Source organism: Arvicola amphibius, chromosome 2 (genome assembly GCF_903992535.2).
Source record: "Arvicola amphibius chromosome 2, mArvAmp1.2, whole genome shotgun sequence".
NCBI lineage: Eukaryota > Metazoa > Chordata > Mammalia > Rodentia > Cricetidae > Arvicola > Arvicola amphibius.
In genome coordinates, this window is record NC_052048.2 from 165,235,554 (window position 1) to 165,256,645 (window position 21,092).

The window sequence follows — 21,092 nt, forward strand, 5'->3', positions numbered from 1 at the left end:
TATGCTTGGCTTCTAGCCTCACTAAGCAGCAGTGATGCTGATTGGATGCCTACGGTGAGTTAGGGACCAAGTAAAAGTTTAACATGAATTAACATCAAGATAGCTCTGAGGAGCAGGTGCCAAAGACATAAAGCAACAGGCAATGAAAGCAGGCTTTCCTACTCCTTACCTCCCAAGTACTTCGAGACCTCGCTCCATTTGCACATCTCCCTGGCCAATTTGCCTGCCATTAAGCACCCAGGTCTGAACTGCTAGCCAAGTAGCCCGGGAGGCCCGCTTTGCCCAGCTCCACGGAGCCAGGAGGGTGACTCATCGAGCCGCTTCCCCGAGCTCCTTCGGGCTCTGGCAAGCAACTACAGAGGTGCCTGCCCTCCCACCCAGAGGCCCGGCGGGGCGGGGCGGGGCTCGGCCAGCCAAGGACGGGAGCGGGAACCGGCAGCGGGAAGCGGCCACCGCCCGGGTAGCGCGACCTAGGCAAGGCGAGGCGAGCGGGGCGGGGCTGGGCGCCGCGGGAAGGGGTGGCCGCGCTGCCCGGGAACGGACCGGACCGACCCGAGCTGCGCAGCGCAGCGTCAGCCGCGATGGGGCTGGAGACCGAGAAGGCCGACGTGCAGCTCTTCATGGCCGAAGACGCCTACAGCCACCACAGTGGTGTCGACTACGTAGATCCCGAGAAGTACGTGGACTCGAGTCACGACCGGGATCCCCACCGGCTCAATTCCCATCTCAAGGTGAGTTTCAGCCCTACCATCACCTAGGCAGGAGGCTGTTATGGGTCTCTAACTCTCTGTAGGAGGATGTCCCTTCAAGTCCTCCCCAACAGGTCCTATTGGCACCCTGTTGACCCAGACACGCAGCCCTCGGGCTCCCTGCGCAGTCAGGAATGTTGCCCCAATTCCTGCATGCCCACTGTCATCCTAGGAAACGCTGGGAATAGTCTACCCGCTTTTCCTGCAGACTTCCCCTGTTTATAGTGCCTCTAGTCCCCCAACCCCTCTAGACAGGTTGTGTGACAGGTTGAGTGACAGGTTGGGTCCCTGTGTCTTGTCTCTACAGCTAGGTTTCGAGGATCTAATTGCAGAGCCTGAGAACACACATTCCTTTGACAAAGTGTGGATCTGCAGCCATGCCCTCTTTGAAATCAGCAAATACGTGATCTACAAGTTCCTGACCGTGTTTCTGGCCATCCCCTTGGCCTTCGTCACAGGGATCCTGTTTGCTACCCTCAGCTGTCTGCACATCTGGTGAGAAGGGACCCAGGGGTGGATCTGCCTTCTAAAGCATACTGATGTTTTTGCCACCTGCCCACTGCTCTTCCTATTTCCCGGGCCGCGTTGCAGAGAGAATGCTTGCATTCGTTTCCAAGTAGTAGCAGGACCCGAGGAAGCTTGAAGGGCAGTGTTCTTTCTTTAGAATAATAATAGTCCTGTGGAATAATAGCTGAGGGTTTAAACAGAAGGAAGCAAGGGCCTCTTTCCCCGGGTGTGATTTTTCCTTCCATGCAAGAAGGCTGCGCTGAGTACGGAGGTGGGGGCTGGAAGGCTGCTTCCTGCCCCAGGCGGCACTGTCAAGGTCCTGTTGTGACTTGTGCCTGTGGTTCTGGGCAGGTTCTTTCTTTCTTTCATTGCCTCTTATTCAGTCACCATCTGTGCTTGGGCAAAACAAGCGCCATCTCAGAGCAGAAAACCACCGCCAGTCTGACCAAGCAAGAATGGCAGGCTTTGGCAAACGGTGTTGTGGACGGTGCCACTCAGGTTTTGCCATTGGTAAAAATGGTAGTAAGGGAACCAGGTGAGCTAGGAAGCGGGGTTGACAACAATGGTGTGGCACACCTACCGTGGGTGAATGGAAGCTCAGAGTATGCAACAATAAAATAAGGCCGTTATATTATCGCTTCACCTATGATGTGCAAATGAATAGGACATCTAGTTACCAGAAAAAGAGATTTTTAAACGCTGGAAACGCGTCATGAAATGTATAGAGCATTTTAAGCGCTCAAACTTTTCTTAAGCACATTTCTTCCAGAAATATCCACTTTATTCAAAGAGTCATCCCCAGTGTCACTATAGTTTCCAGGTTGGCTCCTCAAGATGGACCCTGCGACATGTGTAATCATAGATGTCACCGTCTAGTTCGTCACTTTATATGACATTGCCACACCCTAATGCGGTCTCTGTGCTCAGTGTTAGAACTCTCGAATCCATCCCTTCTTTCAGTCTCTAGCTAAATTTAGCTACTGTTAGCCAGCTAGTTCTGCACATTGAGTCTATTAGGTGCTCTGTCTTGCTGAACAAGTACATAAAATTTTCTTCAGCTTGCCTACCGCCTGTGAGGGGGCTTTAGAAACAGACGCAAATGGTGAGAAAGCACCATTGAACAGCAATGGGGAGACTGGGAAACGAGGGTTACTTAGTTAATTTATGATAAAAATAAATCCAGATGACCAAAGGATCAACAAAGAGCACCACTGTAACCACCCGAGGTTGTAAGCAGTCACGGTGAAAGCGCCATGGATTGCCAGAGGAACTGTCCCACAGAGGCCAGGTGCAGTCACCTCATCTCTGACATTCCCACACGTGGCTTTTTCACATGCCTAAATCAACATATGCAACTGGACATCCCTAATGAACTAAAGCCGCCAATGGCATGTCTGAGCCGGTTATTTTTCCACTTTCAAAAATGTGAAAAGCCAAAGGATCCACCAGGTGTTGCGACACTGGCTCTGACACTCATTAGAAGTGCAGGTTTCTTCCCACGCCTCCTTGGTAAAAATTGGGAGAAAGGAATTTTTCATTTGCTAAATGGTGGAAAGATATTAGCAACACTACAGTGACCCAAAGGAGGCTTTTCTCCACCTGGCTTTCCTGGAGTGGGAGGAGTTTTGCATTTGGCATCCGCTGATGACTCATCAGCCCACCTTCCCTTTAGCCACATGATATGTATTATTTAACCTCAGCTTGTTTGTCAAATTGTATTCTTGTGGGACATTAATATTTAACTGTCACCTAGCTGTCATCCGGGAGCTGTGCACCTATGCTTAGATGTTACTTTGTACCTTGATGGAACATTTTTTATCATTAATGGATTACATCCCCCCCAGATAGATTAGCCAAATCAATGGGAAGCATTGTTAAAGAGTAGACTCATGTGAGCAAGACTGGGGTTTGTTTGGGGTTTTTTCTTTTTTAGTTGTTTATTTTATATTTTTTAAACATGGGATTGTTCATTGTTTAACCAAAGAAGAGGAAATAAAAAGGGACTTTTAACCAGTGACAACATCACCACACATCTGGTTTTAGATTTTTGCTTTGAATGTGGTTATTGTTTGGGGAGGCATTTGGTTGGTGGTTTTTATCATTTTGTTTGGTTGTGAGCAAAGAGGCTCACCATGTTGCTCAGGTGGGTCTTGAACTCCTGGACTCAAGGAATCCCTGTGTCTTAGCCTCTCTAGTAGGCAGAACTCCAACTATTCACCACTACAGATAGATTTTGGATTCTTTGCCCAAACACATAACAAAAACTGAAATATAAACATTGAGTTATATTGGATCTTCAGCCAAAAGTTCAGGTCTTTAGGACTTGTGGGATCATTCTGTCTGATGCTTCGGTCAGATCCACTCGCCATTTGGCAAATAAGCAAATAAATAAATAAATAAGCTAATAAATAAATGAACTGTAATCAAAGAAATATGACTGGGGCATCTATACGCTTATTTTCCTGGAACACAATGCTAACGGGTATCAGGTTGCTGTAAACACAGTGTTCAACGTCTCATTCTGGGTACTTTCGGCGCACACATTGCTGTGATAGCACAATCTTTAAGACACTGCAGTAGAAAACCAGCTGGCACTCCCTGATCTCAGGCTTTTTACCCAATGGCGGTATACAGGTCTATAGATTAAGGCGTTTGCATGAGAAGCATTTGGTTGGCAATGTCGGGCACTTGTCATCGGTCTAACTGTGTGCAGTTGTACAAAAGAAATGATTCACAACGTTGGAAAAACCTCCAATTTTATACCCAAGGATTGTTGAGCTCTCTGACACAAAGAGAGAATAACTTGAAGAAAATAAAATGTGTCAGCCATATCCAATGATGAAATCTTCCAACATGGCAACTGGATTTCATTGAATCATAAATGTTGAAGTCCCTTTTAGAGGCCAAAGATATAAGGGTTATGAAGCTAGAGAAGGATTAGCCAAAGGACGAGCACAACTAATTCAGAGTGAAGTGCATCTTTTAAAACAAACTTTCAGATATAAACTTTAGGCTTCTATTAATTTGAGGCTGTTTTTGTTAACTTATTTTCACTATATATTCTGACTTCAACATAGGTCTTTCTATTCTTATTTGTTATATGACAGTATCATGTGGACATCTTAGGGACAGGCAGTAAGACTTAGCCCTGATAACCGGTTCTGTAAGATTTCCAGTCTCTTTTTAATGTGAGGCAATGTGCGGAAGTAACATCCGGGGAGTGTAAAGCGAACAGTTGCTCAGCTATTCATCCTCTGTTTAGTTCTAAAGCGCCCATAATTAATTTTCTTATAAAATTGTTTCAAATATTTAGCCATTGGAACAAAACATCACATAAATATAGTCTATGTAGATGGGCAGTAGGAATACTTCAGCGTTCTAAAAATATACCCATCAAACACACAATCGCTGGCCCTTTGAGTTTAATGCCACAGGTCCTTAGTTAAGTCACATTTTAAGAGCAAACCAAGAAAATCGATCTCATTCTCAGCCCTCCACCACGTCATAGTAAAGAACCTCTCCAGCGCCCAAAGTTTACAACTCTTTCATGCTTCCAGGAAACACTATTCAGAGGATTACACAAAATAGTCACCTGAATGATAGAAGAATAGAAAAAAGTATCAAAAGAAAAACTATACAAATACATCTTTTTCTCTCTGAACTCCACCACACAGCCCTTGTTGGTGAGTTTAATTACTATGAAAATAACAATATGAAGCAATTCATGACACAGTGATGATGATAACATGAAACTAAACAAAATACTAAATGCGTTTCTATTCAAATCTTAATGAAAAGTAGAGTTCTAGAAGAAAAAGCAGAAATTTAAGTATCTACTTAGCAGCTTTTTGATAAATTTGAAAATCATGAGATTTGTTTCAGTACACCAGAAGCAGGAGACTCCCACCCAGCCTGGCTAAGAGGGGAGGCAAAGAGGGAGGCCACAGGAAAGGCAGGCAGGAAGTAGATCCTCAGAGAAACAGGAAGTGCTAGCAGGTTAATCTTTAGAAGCAGAGGTCTGGCAGAGAAATAAACTGCTCTGTTTATTTTTGTTTTACCGTTTCCACTAGCGTTCAACCACGAAAGAATATTAACATTTATCATCTATGTGCCTGTTTATTTTTTAAACAGCTTACCTCTTGCACTTCTTATCACTCTGGCCATTGTTCATTTATTTATTTTGAACTGTTGAACCATATTAAAGCAAGTTAAGTCATTCTTATATTTGTTCATGCGTGTGTGTCAGTCCCCTTGGTAACAGTAATTGCTAGTGGTAACACTAACAATGCTTATGTTTCCTTCTTCCCCCATGCCAGGATCCTAATGCCTTTTGTGAAGACCTGCCTAATGGTCCTGCCTTCCGTGCAGGCCATATGGAAGAGTGTGACAGATGTTGTCATTGGTCCATTGTGTACAAGCATAGGACGCTGTTTCTCATCTGTCAGCATGCAGCTGAGCCATGACTGACAGCTTGGAGCCTAAGCCCAGATGTGTGGATGCTGTACTACCTGTCGATATAGCATTAAGCTCTGCTCACTTCCCAGTTGTTATAGTCAAGAAGACTGTCAGGATGGGACCCGTGTTCAGAAATGTTCACTGACAGATCTTAACAAATAATGATTTCCCCACTATAAGCCAAGGATTTCCTATCTAATTTTATACGAGTATTAGCAACACTAGTGTAGGAGCAGACAGTTTTTGCTTTAACAGGAAACATACATTTGTGGTGGTGACAATGATAATGGTCAAGGGGCAATTTCCTCGAGCACTACAGTCATTTTGTGCATAATTGCTCATAAAAGTATGGGATTTCTTATTTTCTGTTACTCTAGGAGTAAAGCTTTTAAAATTACTTTTACAGATATCATCAAAAGGCTAGCTAGAGGTAATATATACAAACATTCTAGAAACTTCATGCAGCAGGTTAATCTTTAGAAATGCATATACCTATTACAATAACTATCAAATATAGTAAGACAAATAAATGTGAAATGTGTTCCTCTGAGATATTAGCCTAGTTAACAAGATGTTTCATTTTGCTGTATATTTTTGTACCTAATATAAGTGTTACTATAATTCAGTTGCTTTAGAATGTTTTTAATATATTTGCCATCTTATTGATCTCATATATAAATTAAGCATCATTACTGCAGGGTAGCTTTCTTTGTAAGATTATGCTGTCACTTATGAGAATTGTTGTAACTTCTTTGGAATTCAATGTAAAATGGAATGTCTAGATTTCCTGTCTATTCTTCCTAGCAAATGTTTTCTGAGCATAAGACTTGTAGTTACTTTGGTTTCCTAGGGTTTTTTGTCCCATATAGTTAGGAGTTTAATCTGTATTCTACATTCCTATGAATCTTCAATTACTCTCAAGTAATTCTGGTGCTAATTAATAATATTTCTATGACAATGGCTATCTCTAACACCTAAGTTCAATTTTTGCTACAGGGACTCATATAGAGAGAGTTAACAATTGTGAGGGTTTATAATACTAAAGTGCATGTGTAAATTAAAAAATAACAGTTACAAATTTTTAAGATGTCATCTGGTATGAACTTTGTGACCTATAAAACATTATCCTATGATTTTTCAATTGCAGAGCCCTAATTAAGTAATTCTCACTATATACTTTATGAAATTGGCATGTAAAAAAATTTCTACATTATAATTACTATAAAATTTTAAATTTGAGAATTATTATCATAACCTGAATTACCATTTGCTTAAATATCCTCTTGGGTGTCAAATATTCACTCAATGAAAATTACTAAAAATATTTTAAGATTTCCAAATCTGATCAGTATTGTGTATGGGTGATTGAATTGGAATTTTACTGCAAACTAGATTAAAAGACCATGTCGGGGAACTAAATTGTAAAGGTTATACATTTTTGAAGGTAGTCACAAAATGAACATTTTAAAATGTCCTCAGAAGGGAGGTCATAGCCCGGTAATAGCCTCAAAGTGTTGCCACTAACACAACTATGGAGATTGTATAATACTGCTTTCAAAAGTCAGCCTCATGACTTTATATTATTTTTTGTAATTTGAGATTTAAATGCTTAGATATATTGAGCAACCAAAAAACTGATAATAAAATACCAATTTAATAAATTATAAGCTTCAACTTTTTAAAATAGTTTTGGCATATTTTGAAGACAATTATGTATAATTATACACCAAAACTTTCATTTCTAATATATATGATTTCCTTTTCCTAAATAGTAGTGATTATTTTTAAATGAACATTTATTGAAACTTTTCATGAATCATTTTGTATCAAAAACTCAAGTTATGGATAGATTAAATCAAGTTAAGTATGCAAATATGTTGGTTCTTCTATCTGGGGCAGTTGGAATTCAGAGGGGAAAAGTTTCCTCATTATCTAAAATAAACATCTAAAAAAACAGGAAATGAGTTCATTGGTTTTATTATATTTTGTCTTTCTGCTGCTTACTTCATACATCTGAAACTGAAGAGTAAGAACCTTTACAAATTCAATCTAACACATTAAGACCTCCAATAAGAAGAACGTGAGTTATTGTTCCAAGATGAGTCTGTTGGGAGGAGGAGATGGGTAAACGGTTAAAGTGCTTGCCATGGAAACAGAAGGGCTAGAATTAGGATCCCCAGAACCCAGGCAGGGCTTGGCAGCCCATCTTCAGCTCTGTCTCTACAAAGACAGAGATGGGATCCTCAGAGTCAGCTGGCAGCCTAGTCTGGTCCACAAGTTCTGAGTTCAATGGAGAAACCCTGCTTCAGTGGACAAGGTGGAGAAAGACTTCCAATACCAAACCTTGGGCCTCTGCATCCATATGTATACATGCACAGCCACATGCACAAGCCTGAGCATATGAGAGAATGTGTACACACACCACAAATGCACATGAGAAAAATGAATGTTTCCTTTTCTGCCACTTGATGAGTAATATGCAGTGGCTTGCTCACACGCCAATCACCCTTAATCTTTGTAAAGTCTCATTTTACTAATCCTAAATAAACTACTGTCTCCATTCCTAACTCTTTAATGCAAAAGTAATGACAATATAAATCACATATTAAAATACCTTGAATCCCAAAGTCTGATTTATCCAAAATTATTTTTGGAAAGTAAGGATGTGAAGAATAATTGCTGATATTGGCACAGACCTTCTTGTGGTCAATTAATGTGATAATAAATCAGATATTTGGCTTTTAAAAATGTTCTTTATGGATTTAAAGAACTTTTTAAAACTATTTTTTTAATAGACACCTAAATCCCACTAACTTATTTCCAAGTCTTTCTTAGGAAGTTTACTGCCTGTAGGAAAAGACCCCTGCCCTAGAACTCAGACATATTGATTCCACTCTCAACACCACTATGACTCCTTTGGTTCACCTCCTGCAAATGGCTTAGCTTCTATGCCTTAAATTTCTTATCTGTAATAAAAAGATTGAATTAAATTAAATTAATTCTATAACAGCAAGATTTGGGTCTGTCTCTTCTTACAAATCTAGCAATTTAGTCCAGAAACATGAATAATAATAATAAAAATAAAGTAATATAGGTCTTGTCAATTACTCAGTTGGGATACTAAATATAAGTCCATAGGTGTGCTTTTCCCACTGATTAGAGGAGTCCTTTTGTAACTTTGGCTCTTTATGACTGAAATTTCTAGATTTTTATGACCTCAAATACTATTATTTTATTCCTTGAATTAACATGTTATCATATATTTTAATGAATTCAGATTAATTTGAACAACAATATCAAAGCTTTATCAGTGCATTTTAAATGGTCCCCAAAAGGCTTGTGTCCAGAAGGCTTGGTCACCTGCCTGTGGTGCTACCGTGAGCTGGTAGAACCGTTAGTTGTCTGGATCTGTACAAAACAAGTCATGTCCTTGGAAGTGTGGCATGGAAGAGGATATTGGGATCTGAGACCCTTCCTGTCCTTTCCTTTTGCTTCCTGGTTGCCAAGAAGTGATCAGTATACTCTATCATAAGTATTACACTTCAGTACAGCCCAAAGGCAACAGGGCCAAGCAATTGAAGCATCTCAAAGAAAATATGAGCCCCGAATAACCCTCTCCATCTCAAAGTTATCCCAGCTGTTTGCCAGAGCAATGGAAGCTGATTGAGAACCAGCCATCCCCATTGTCATTGCCACCATCAGCCCAGATGTCCACCAGAGCCTCCCAGCTGTCCTTACCCTCTGCTTCAATCTCTTCTCCACTCTGTGGAGATCCTGGGATTGTGGCAGCACCAAGTGCATTCAGGCAATGTTTTCTGAATGAATAACTAGGCAGATAAATACCTAAGGAGTATCTAGGGAGAATCAGGAGGAAGAGTCACATTTTATCCTCCTTTTTCATTTACAAAAGAAGTGTGAAACAGACCGATTTGGGTAAAAGTTTCCTACTTGGCTTTTAGTACTCATAAACCACTAAGGGAAAACTAAGCCTTATATAAGACATGTGAGCTGCAGTCCCTCCTTTGGGGCAGCACCAGTCTTGCTGGTTACTCTGCTGGCTGGTGTGACAAAAACCCACCCCTAGCCAATACAACTTCATGAAGGGATTATCTTGACTTGTGCTTTAGGAAGGGAAACGCTTGGTCATAGTGAGAAAGGTGTAGAAGAGGAGTATGAGGTACTAGGCCCTATTTGCAGTCAGAAAGCAGAGAGCAGGCCAGGAGGCTCAGCTAGAATCTCTAGACCCGTCCCCATAGGCCCTACTTCTTCTAGCCAACCAGTCAGGCTCCACCCCCTAAAGGTCTGTAATTGTCTACAGCTCTATCCACAGAAGACCAAATGTTCAAACAAGTGACATTCAGACTCAAGCTGGGCCTGCCTTATTCTTCATTGTCTTGCTTGATACCTATTTTCGAACCTTCAGGAACAGGGATCTCTAGAACTTGGGAGCTTGATTGTAGACATGCTTATGTGCCTTTGAGAATGGTAATTCCTTTGCTACTCCATTTCCCACTAAAATCAAGTAAAACATGATTTCTGTAAGAGTTTACCTGTTAGAAAACAGGGCCTATGCATTGTGTCATTTGAGTTCTTGGACCAATTAAACGGCAGTGAAGAGACCATGCAAATGGCTCCATTTCTGTGGTTGCAACGTTAGCACTGCACAGTGTCAGCTAACAAGAGCTTCCAGCTGTTCTGGAGGGTCGCACAAAGCAGGCAGGAGAAGAATAGATAAAGCCGCAATGAGAACTTACGGCAGCTGGTGCAATGCATCACGATACAGGACATCTCTGAAAAACAGACCAATGAGGAGGCGAAGGATGTCAGCGCACTAGAGACCCAGGCTATAGACTTAAGGAATAAGAATAATTTGGGCTCGATTCACTCAGTGTCTTCTCTCTTCACTTCTAAGTAGCAAAAGGAGCCGAAGACAGCTTCCCTCGACATAGTTTAAAGTCATTTTGTACCCTCTAGCCTTTCTCTGGGTAACGTCTGAAATGCTACCACAGGGATCTTAACTCTGAAGCTTTTTAAGTGGAAAATAGCCTCGAGTGGGGTCACATTTCAATTGACTGCAGCCTTATATTTTAAACTCCAATATGAATGGGTAGTCTAAAGGGGATATTGAACACGGCAGAAGGGATCCCAGGAAGTGCCCCGAGTACTGCATGGAGCACATACACAGACCAAGAAGAAAGTCAGGTGAGAGACACAAAGACAGACGGCTGCAATGGCACTGACCTTAACCCGTCCCGGCTCTGCTTTGGAGACCTCAGCTTCTCATTCCTAAGCGTGGCTCAGTGGAAACTGAATAGGAGTGGGGAGAGTTCAGTCCACAAAAGAGACTTCTTTTTCTCCACAAAGAAGAATTGCTTTTGTCTTATTGAATACAAATGGGCCTGGGAGGGAGCCTAGGGGCTCTGCAGGAACCATGTCCCCCAAAGACCATCCGGCGGGCAACGCTGAGGATGAAAACGGAAGCATAGCTGTGACCAGCTTGTGCCGCTTTCACCTTGCCCTGCTCCGCTGTTGACCCCAGCCATGGTGTCTGTGACAGAGAACGGATACCACAGAGCAGTCAGAGAAATCAGAGGCCATCACTTCCACAATTACCCCGAAATGGGACAAGGACACCTAGCTGCCTGCACTTGAACGCGTTATGTTACGCAGCTTGGCTGCACGGCTGGAGAAGTCATTCTGCCATTATGAGAAGAGGTAGAGGTGGGGAGGGATGAGAGGAAGAGACAAGACTCAGTGGGAAGCAGCATGTCGCCAAGGGCAAACGCTCCTCTCCGATATAAACGGAGCAGGAAGATGAGAGCAACAGGTCACCTCTAGAGTGTTCTTTTCTTTTCCAGCCTCCCAGCCACTTGTCACGGAGCACGATCCAGTCACAAAAGGGGAGAAAAGGGCAGAAGGCAGGTCCTGCTTCAGTTGCAGACAATTGCTGTCTCATCTAACTGGGGCAGTGAAACAAGGAGTCGTTTGGGAAGTTGCAGGGCAGAAGCAGGCTATTTTTCAGGGAGCCAAGTGGCAAAGAGTAGCATGGTTGTAATCCTTCATATCTGAGAGTCGCACTCTCAGTACAAGCAACGACAGGAAAGTGTACATTGGATAAGCACTTAGCAACTGGGAGCTTCATCTGAAACTTATAGCGTGGATTCTATTGTCCCTGTTTTCGAAATGATAAAAATGATGGCTGAGAGTTGAGGGATTTGCTAAAGATCACCCTTGAAATTAAGATTTGAGCCAAGAAAATCTGACGCCAAAGCTTGCATTTGGGGCAATGTCTGCTTTCCCTAGGATTCTGTGTGTGGCTTCTCCTGCTTTTTCTACCAGCATTCAGTCATGTAACCTTCCAGAAGCACGTGTTTTCATCCGAATCAATCCCAGGTCCTCAGAGGTAGGGCCTCTCCCAACCTGAAGGCTGTCCCCCAGCTCGGGCATCTTCTAATACAGCTCAATATCCTGCTTCTCTAGGTACAACCTTTTGCTCCTTTTACAATCTTCAGACTCTTACTGATGTGGGATTCCCCTCTGTATACTGTGAATAGCATTGGTTAATAAAGGAACTGCTTTGGGCTTATAGCAGAGCTATAGAGGAAGAGAACTAGGTGGGGAAAACTAAACTGAATGCTGGGAGAAAGGAGGCAAAGTCAGAAAGAAGCAATGTAGCCCTGCTGGAGTCAGATGGAACTTTAGCCAGTAAGCCACAGCCACATGGCAATACACAGATTAATAAAAAAATGGGTTAGATTAATATGTAAAAGCTAGCCAATAAGAAGCTAGAACTAATGGGCCAAGCAGTGATTTAAGTAATACAGTTTCTGTGTGATTATTTCGGGGCTAAGCAACCAAGACAAACAAGTGGCCTCCTTACTACATCTTACATTCTGCCCAATGACAGAAAATTACGTTTCAAATGCCATTATTCACAGGTAGAAATTCAAGTCCCACACAAGTTTCTCTACGATGTGTCTCAGCACAGTGATTTATCTAAACACTAGACATATTGGCACATGTTAACAATGGCATCAATTTCTGTTTAGGCTAATCAGTTCTCTAAGCAGAGCATATGTAGTGTCTTTATTTGTTCAAAAATTTCTTTTCAGAGTGTCTAACCTTTAATTGTTAACCTTTAGTTGACCTTGTCTGTCATTCTATGTTTGAAACACCAAGTAAAACATATATACATTTGTTTATTTTTCTGTCTTTGAGGATTTTATGATAATTTTCAAAAGTGGAGCTTCATTGAAGTATATGATTGTATTAATAGTTTAGTTTTATATTGTCATATAGACGTTGAATAGATGTGTACAATGTACCATTGCAACAGTAGTGCATCAGTCGTGTATTATGATTTGTTTTTAAGACAGAGTCTTACTATGTAGCCTGGCTGTCCTGGAACCCACTATGTAGACCAGGCTGGTTTTGAACTTACAGACATCTGCCTGCATTTCTCTGCCTATGAGTGCTGGGATTAAAGATATGCCCCCATGCCAGGCTGTGTATTATGATCTTGCTATCAGTATTAGTACTGTTAAAAATTTGTTCTTTCTATCAAAAGTGGCTAGCCCTCCAAAGACCAATATTTCATAAATCCTATAAAAAAACTTTTATGCAAGTCTTTTAATCTCCTCTACCTTGTAAAACATTTATGAACAACTTTTCAAATTATATTTTAATATTTATTTAATTTTTACTTTTTATGTGTATGCGTGTTTTTGTTTACACGTATGTGTGTGCATTGCATGCACACTTGGTGCTCAAGAAGGCCAGAAGAGCGTGCTAGATCTCCCAACTGAGATAACAGACATCTGTAAGCCACCATGTGGGTGCTGGAAAACAAACCCAGGTCCTCCAGTAAGTTGTCTCTATAGTCCCCTATACAAATCTTTTCATCGCTACACAAAGGCCCTGCTTATTCCAGGAACTTAAGAATCCTCAGGACCCAACCCCTTCCCCCTTTCTTTCAGGCCACATTTCAAATTAGCCAATCAGGAATAGAGTGTGAGGTTGAGCTTTAGTCAACATGGAGGAACAATCAAGATCGTCCTTGAATGAAGACTTAAAAGGCAGAGGTCATCTTAGTGTGGGTGTTGCTTGCTAGCTCAGTTTTGTTATGGTGCACCTTTTATACTACAGACATTGTCTTAGGGGGTTACATATATGCATATATGTATATATGTGTATATGTGTGTGCTTAAGTTTGTATAATTTTTTTAATTTTCTTTTTCATTTTTGCATGTGTGCATGGATGTGGGGAACAGACATGACATGGATGCACTTTAATTGTAGGCAAGGTCTCTCAAACGAGCCCAGAGTTCATCAACATGGTTAGTCTTGTTAGCCAAGTTAGGTTCTCCAGTGGTCACACATCGACCTTCTGAATCTGGAATTAAGGTGAGCCTTGACCCCTATTCAGCATTTATGCTGGTTCTGGAGATATGATCTCTAGTTCTATTGCTTGTGTGCCCCTATGTAGGAAATAGATTAACTGAAATTAGTACCCCATGGCGTAGTCTCCATGAGGCCATTGTCCATGACTGAGGGATGGTAAGGGCCCTCCTAGAACAAAGGGAAGGAAACATGGCATGCTGCTTCTTGTCATAAAACCTTGGTATCCGACTTTGAGCACGTATCAACAGTGAAACTATGAGGTGGCACAGCTGTTCGGGAGTCACCCATACTCTGCCCAGAAGGCCCAGTAAACTCATTGGTCTCGCCATGTTGTAACATTACTTTGGGCTGTCATTTTAGTGTTCATCTGGAGTGATCGGCTGCTCCTTCACATCTCCTCAAGAAAAGTTGAGCATCGCCATTTTGTAAGTATGAAAAGTAAATGAGATTTCCTAGTGGCTGTGGCCACTGCAATTTCTACATTCTTAATTTTGCACTAATTTTTCAATTGATATAATAAAACAGAACAGTACTTTGCAATAATGGTTATACCAGGGGCTGGAAGGGTGGTTCTGTGGTTAAGAGTGCACACTGGTCCTTGCAGAGGACCCTAGTTAGGTTCCCAGCATCCACATCAGGTGGCTCAAAATTGCCTGGAACTCCAGCTCTGGTAGATTCAAAGTATGGGCAAGACATATTCATATACATAATTAAAAATAAGAAATATGAATTATTCTTAACTATATTGTATAGATTCCTGTCAAAGGGCAAGGAGACTATATTGCTTAGTCTTAGCTATGACTAGATCCTATCTATTCAATCTTCTCCTCCTTTATTTCATTCCTCCTCCCCCTTCTTATTCAGTCCTGTGAACTGAATATTTTACATGTCTCTAAAGGATAAAGAGTTTTATCATTTGCTGTGGGTCAAAAATTAATTGGACTACACAACATGATTTTGGTTTATTCATAACTTTTCCTTAACTGAACTAATAAATTTATTGTTTTTCTAATTCAAATGTGTAAGGTACAATACACCAAAATAAGTAAATCACTGAATTAATGTGTTTGAAATACCAAATAGGTTTTACATGTAGCACGATTAATAAAAACCCAGGGACTGACATTGGAGTTCAACCTGAAAATTCAACCTTTTCGGAAAAGCAAAGCAGCCAACCACCAGTTCTTACTTCTACCTCAGTGCGAAATGGTGACCCTGCCTCCAGGAATCCTCAGAATGAGACTGACTGAGAGCTGTCTCCTCCCATATTTTACTCTCTAATCTTCAGGGAAGCTTTACTAATTAAAATACAAATGAAATATCACTACATTTCCCCTTTTCATATAAAATAAAAAGACTATAACTAATATAAGAAAAACTATAAACAATACGTACAATAACTATATGCAATATATACAGACAATAAATATATCAACAATGTTTAGTCCATTTGCCTTTGAAAATTCAGAGAAAATACTCCATATATATCCTATCTTAGTGAATCCAAAGTCTTGTGTATTTAAAAACAAGAGCCGGTAGCTGGATGTTTTGCTTTTCTGACCCTCAGGTTGAAGCCCAATATCAGCCCTTGGGTTTTTATTAATTGTGTTACACCTACTTAGATATATGTTCTTACAAAGCCATAGTTGTAGATCCAGTAAGATCAAAGATGGAGTGGCAGTGGGCATAGGAAACTTGGGCACAGTGATACATGAAATGAAGCCTAAGACGACCACGCAGTCTTCTTCACTGCAGATAGTCTTGCAGAGAGAGTCACAGAAACAGCAAGCATTTAGAGCCGATGACAGAAACAAGATAAGGGCTCGACTGTAGAAGGAAAGCGGCGGCGGGGCTGCGTCCCGCCACCCGCTACCCGGCTAGCTTTACCCCCGGAAATAATTACACGGAAACTGTATTCTTTTAAAACACTGCCTGGCCCATAGTTTCAGCCTCTTATTGGTTAATTCTCACATCTTCCTTTAACCCATATTTAGTAATCTGGGAAGCACCACGAGGTGTGCCTTACCAGGAGAGATCTTAACCTGCGTCCATCTCGGAGAGGAGCAGCATGGAGACTCACCACGCGACTCCCTGAAGCGTCTCTCCCACTCTACTTCCTTGTTCCCACAATTCTGTTCTGTCTACTCCACCTACCTAATTTTCTGTTCTTAAAGGGCCAAGGCAGTTTTCTTTATTAATTAACCAATGAAAGAAACATAGACAGATAACTCTCCTCCATCATTTCCCCTTTTTCTGTTTAAACAAAAAAGAAAGGCTTCAACTTTAACATAGCAAAATTACATATAACAAAACAGTTATCAAGCAAGTATTACAGTTACAATATTTAAATCTATTTTATCTTTTATCATAACTAAGGAAAGCTATAACTATCTATTTATTCTTCAACTCCATCAAAGACTCCAGAAGGATATAATGCTACCTAAGTAAACAAGAAATAAGTAACTTATAAAACTCTAGAAATGACAGAGACAACTCGCTGCCTGGACAGTCACCCAAAGTTCCTCTGTACCGTTGGGGCATCCATCTTCGGGCTTCAGGCCCACAGTATCCAGCAGACATTTCCATGAAGCAGAAAATTCCAAAGACAGTTCAGTCACTTTCTACTGTGTCCTGCAGAATGTCTCGCAGACTCTTTCATGAATCAGGAACCCCGAAAGACCATCTCACCTTTAGGCAAGTTCATCAGTCCTCTCTCTGTGGGTTCTTTGTGTCCAGTTTATGGAACAGTCCAGCCAAGAGCAGTTTCTTGCCCAAATGGCTAACAAACTCCATAAGTAGCCTCTTCGATGCCCATCTTCCTCTTGAAGTAGACTGGTGCTGCCAGGAGCAGACGTGTCTCATTGTCATGAAAAACCCTAAGTTATTAAAAACATTAAATGCCATATTCTGCAGTCTTTGAAAGATATGAAGAATGCCTATCTGAAATATATCTATGCACATCTAGAAAATGACTAACATGACTACAAGCTTGACTATTAATCGATGATTATCCATTAACAACCTATATTTCCTAATTATACATTACATTCTTTAAAATGAACTACAATCACAATAGCTTAATCAAAATCAGAAATACATATACATATAACAAATTGACCTTAAAATCTATACCAATGCAAATTATTCATATCTATATCATATCCCCCTTTAAATGTAAAAGAACATTTATAAACAATATTTGGGAATGTGGGTGCAGTTATTTCTCTCCAAACTGCTTCCTGCTGAGTGGGGGCATTGTTATTTAGGTCTTTTATGGTGTAACCTGTGTGCTAGGTTCCTCTCAGTTGGCAGTTGAGTGAAGTAATTTTTTGAAGATGTTCACAGCAACCTTTCAGGAGGGCGTGGTCTATCATACCATATTGGGATAGAAGCAATCCACAGAGTCTCGTCCTCTGTGAAAACAAAAGAAGAAACTCTTTTCCAAAGCATCATGTTCTTAGATCCAAATCCTGAAGTCATACCGTTAAGATGTCCATTCTGGTCTAGCCTGGCAGCCCATATAATGAAATGTCTCTCTGTACTTAGCTCCTTTACAGTCAAAAAAATCAAAGAAAACACAATAAAATACATAATCCAGACTCTCTGTGAATTTTCCATTTTTACGTGGCTTATTTTCACTCTATCACTTTACTTTATTCTGTCTCTTTAAAGACTTTACCCTTTTTTTTTTAAGGCATTAACTTTATTCTCTATATTTTCTTTTTCTCTCTTTTAAGCCTACGTGAGCCATTTAAAGGCCTTCTATGTCTGAATCTTTCCTATTGTGAATCTGTAATTTTTTACTATCCAGGAGCACTTCTTAAAAGGTTAAGCACTTCTTAAAAACTTAAGTTGCGCCACTTATAGGTAATACGGTACTGCCTGTTTCCAGCCAAGTCTAAACCTTAACTGCGCTGTTATCATGGTAATTATGATAGATCCTGCCTGAGCTCAGTACAGTTCAGCATGGCGGAGCAGAGCCAAAGCCGCTCCTGCCTCAGTCATTTGGTGCCCCTGGGCCGCACACAGTTCCAGGCACACAGCAGTCCACATTGGAGCCGCACTCAGCAGTTTAATTCCGAGACTGAGCATGCAGCACAGAAACTCTTTTCATCCAAGTTACAGCCAAATCAGATGCGCAGAGCACTGCGCAGACTGGAAACATCTCTCTATGGCGGCAGAAATCCGCCATGTTCTCCTGCTCGCCTAAGCCTGATTCCGCCATCTGCCCAGGTTCAGGCAGGGAGCAGTGAGCCATCGGCATGGTCTCAGAGCACTTTCTTTCCGATCCCAAGTAGGCACACAAACATCCAGTCCATAAAAGCCACTGAAATGCTTTAAAGCCAGAGTTCGCACTTGGCAGCACAGCACCAGGAAGCTGCGTTTTAAAATGACTCAGCTTTTTCTCTGCCGCTATTGCAGAAACAGAAAATCTCTCTACGGCACGTCCAGGCAAACAGCAGAAAGCTGTGTTAAACTCTCTCTCCTTTATTTAAAGCCCTCTCAGGTTAAAAACCTGAGTGGATTTAGTCACCACGTTGGAGCGCCAATCTGTAGAAGGAAAGCGGCGGGGCTGCGTCCCGCCACCCGCTACCCGGCTAGCTTTACCCCCGGAAATAATTACACGGAAACTGTATTCTTTTAAAACACTGCCTGGCCCATAGTTTCAGCCTCTTATTGGTTAATTCTCACATCTTCCTTTAACCCATATTTAGTAATCTGGGAAGCACCACGAGGTGTGCCTTACCAGGAGAGATCTTAACCTGCGTCCATCTCGGAGAGGAGCAGCATGGAGACTCACTATGCGACTCCCTGAAGCGTCTCCCCAACTCTACTTCCTTGTTCCCACAATTCTGTTCTGTCTACTCCACCTACCTAATTTTCTGTTCTTAAAGGGCCAAGGCAGTTTTCTTTATTAATTAACCAATGAAAGAAACATAGACAGATAACTCTCCTCCATCACTCGACAGAGAGCAAGAGCAAATTCGATCAACGTCAACGCTGCATGCACCACAGTCAGACTGTGCAGATGGCCATGGAATTCAGGAGCTAGTCGTGATTAAAGTATTAATAATGATAATAAAATCAGAAAATTGTTTGCATCAGCTGGAAGATACAAGTGAGCAACCAATTGAATCATCTATATGCACCCCGTTTACTCAAAGGGAAGATCATGGGGTGATCAAATCTTTAAAAATTAGATCCTTAAAAATCATGGAAGTCATTTGGTTTGATTTGCCCCAGAGGCTAATTGGAAAGTCACTAAAACATAATAATAAAAACAGTAAAGATATCTTTACTTTAAAAGGACACGGACACACGGACACACACACACACACACACACACACACATATATACGTACTTACCTACATACATGTATATATATATATATATATACACACACATACTTACCTACATACATGTACATACTTACCCGTCCACATTGAATGCTGTAGCCATAAAGAGATTCAAATAAGAGCAAAGACAAAAAGATTATGACATAATTTGTCTGAAAGAATGTTGGCAATGATTAGCACCTTCTACCAGAGGCACGTACAAAGGAGACAATGCTTTATGCTGCATGGTGAACCGGGGGGTTATGCAAAAAGAAGAAACATTCAGCATCAGAAAAGAAACTATCTTAGCCTAAAGTCTACAAATGAAGTCTCCTAAATTAGTATCCTCTGGTAAAATCACTAGGCTCGTGTGCCTCAACTGGCAGCTCACTATGCCAGGTATACTTAATGCAACTCAGTTCTTTTTTTTTTTTTTTTGGTTTTTCGAGACAGGGTTTCTCAGTGGCTTTGGAGCCTGTCCTGGAACTAGCTCTTGTAGACCAGGCTGGTCTCGAACTCACAGAGATCCGCCTGCCTCTGCCTCCCGAGTGCTGGGATTAAAGGTGTGCGCCACCATCGCCCGGCAGTTCTTTTTTTATTTTAATCACATTGGTTAATGCCCAGTGCATAATTTCTAATTTCACACCTATGAGACTAGTTTCTAGAAGAAAAAAATTGCCATTTCCCTGCAAGCAACTGCGCCAAGGTAGCCTATGGGGTCCCCTTTAGATGAGGCTTGCTGTCATTTACTCGGAAACATTCCTTTAAGAGTCCTTTACTTCCGCTTGTTGGATTGGGGTTCCCTGTCAGACACCCTGTTGGATTTCCAGAGATCTTTCTTTATTGTAAAGTTTTCTAATGTTTGTGGTTTCTGTTTGTTTTGTTTGTTTGTTTTATCCATGGTTCCCATACAGGTTAGTAGTGTTTACCGGCATGGTTCCTGCTTTTCAAATGTCTTAAAGTCTCAAGTTTCCACGCGTCCTGTCTACCACGCTCCTTAAGGACACCACCCTGTGCACTGCCTGTAGATTCTGACAAGATGCAATTCTGACTCAGTGTGTCTGGGACTTGACCTGAGATTCTGTGTTTCCGGTGATCACTCCTGTGTTACGGAACCTCTCGTTGACCCTCTGAGTGCCATGGCATCTAAAAGATGAGGGATGAGAGACATATGAGAGAGCTCCAGAGAGAGCGGTGATGTCATCCATGGCCTTGGTTCTCTGAGAAGGTACAACAGGTAATTTACATATTAGAGTCTCCTCCTCTCTATCCACTTTAAAACATATTCCTATGCCCTCACGCTCTCTGAAGTAAGCAGAGCCAACTGAAGCTAAACTGTAAAACTCACAATAAAAGACTAAACTCAGCCACCAGCCACGTAAGAGCAAGGTTCCAGTGTTGCCTTTCCTTTGGAAAGAATATTAAACTTCATTTGATTGTGAAAAGTACAGTTCCATGTGGGAACCAAACCATTTAATATCTAATGTAAAACTGCACACACATACACACACATTTATCTCTACACTATTTTAAGAATTACATATTTATCATCGAGTATCATTGCCTTGGAGGAAGTGGTGTGTAGAGACACATTTTCCCTAGGTAAAAGCAATTCCTGGTAAATAGTTTGTTTACTAGGGAAAG

General features: G+C 41.3%; 1 protein-coding gene across 1 annotated transcript; it reads left to right on the forward strand.

Moving 5' to 3' along the window:
* The first annotated feature begins 505 nt into the window (after positions 1-505).
* On the forward strand, positions 506-7,667 carry Cav2 (caveolin 2). The gene is made up of 3 exons (XM_038319473.1): positions 506-731; positions 1,057-1,244; positions 5,573-7,667. The coding sequence occupies exons 1-3, from the start codon at positions 582-584 to the stop codon at positions 5,721-5,723; spliced, it is 489 nt and encodes a 162-aa protein (XP_038175401.1). The 5' UTR covers positions 506-581; the 3' UTR covers positions 5,724-7,667.
* The last annotated feature ends 13,425 nt before the right edge of the window (positions 7,668-21,092 follow it).

What these genes read in the sequence shown, in the direction of transcription:
- Cav2 (XM_038319473.1), top strand. Translation starts at nt 582, where the DNA reads ATGGGGCTGGAGACCGAGAAGGCCGACGTGCAGCTCTTCATGGCCGAA. An exon ending in GGCTCAATTCCCATCTCAAG is followed by an intron (nt 732 to 1,056) that starts GTGAGTTTCAGC and finishes TTGTCTCTACAG; the next exon opens with CTAGGTTTCGAGGATCTAAT. An exon ending in CTCAGCTGTCTGCACATCTG is followed by an intron (nt 1,245 to 5,572) that starts GTGAGAAGGGAC and finishes CCCCCATGCCAG; the next exon opens with GATCCTAATGCCTTTTGTGA.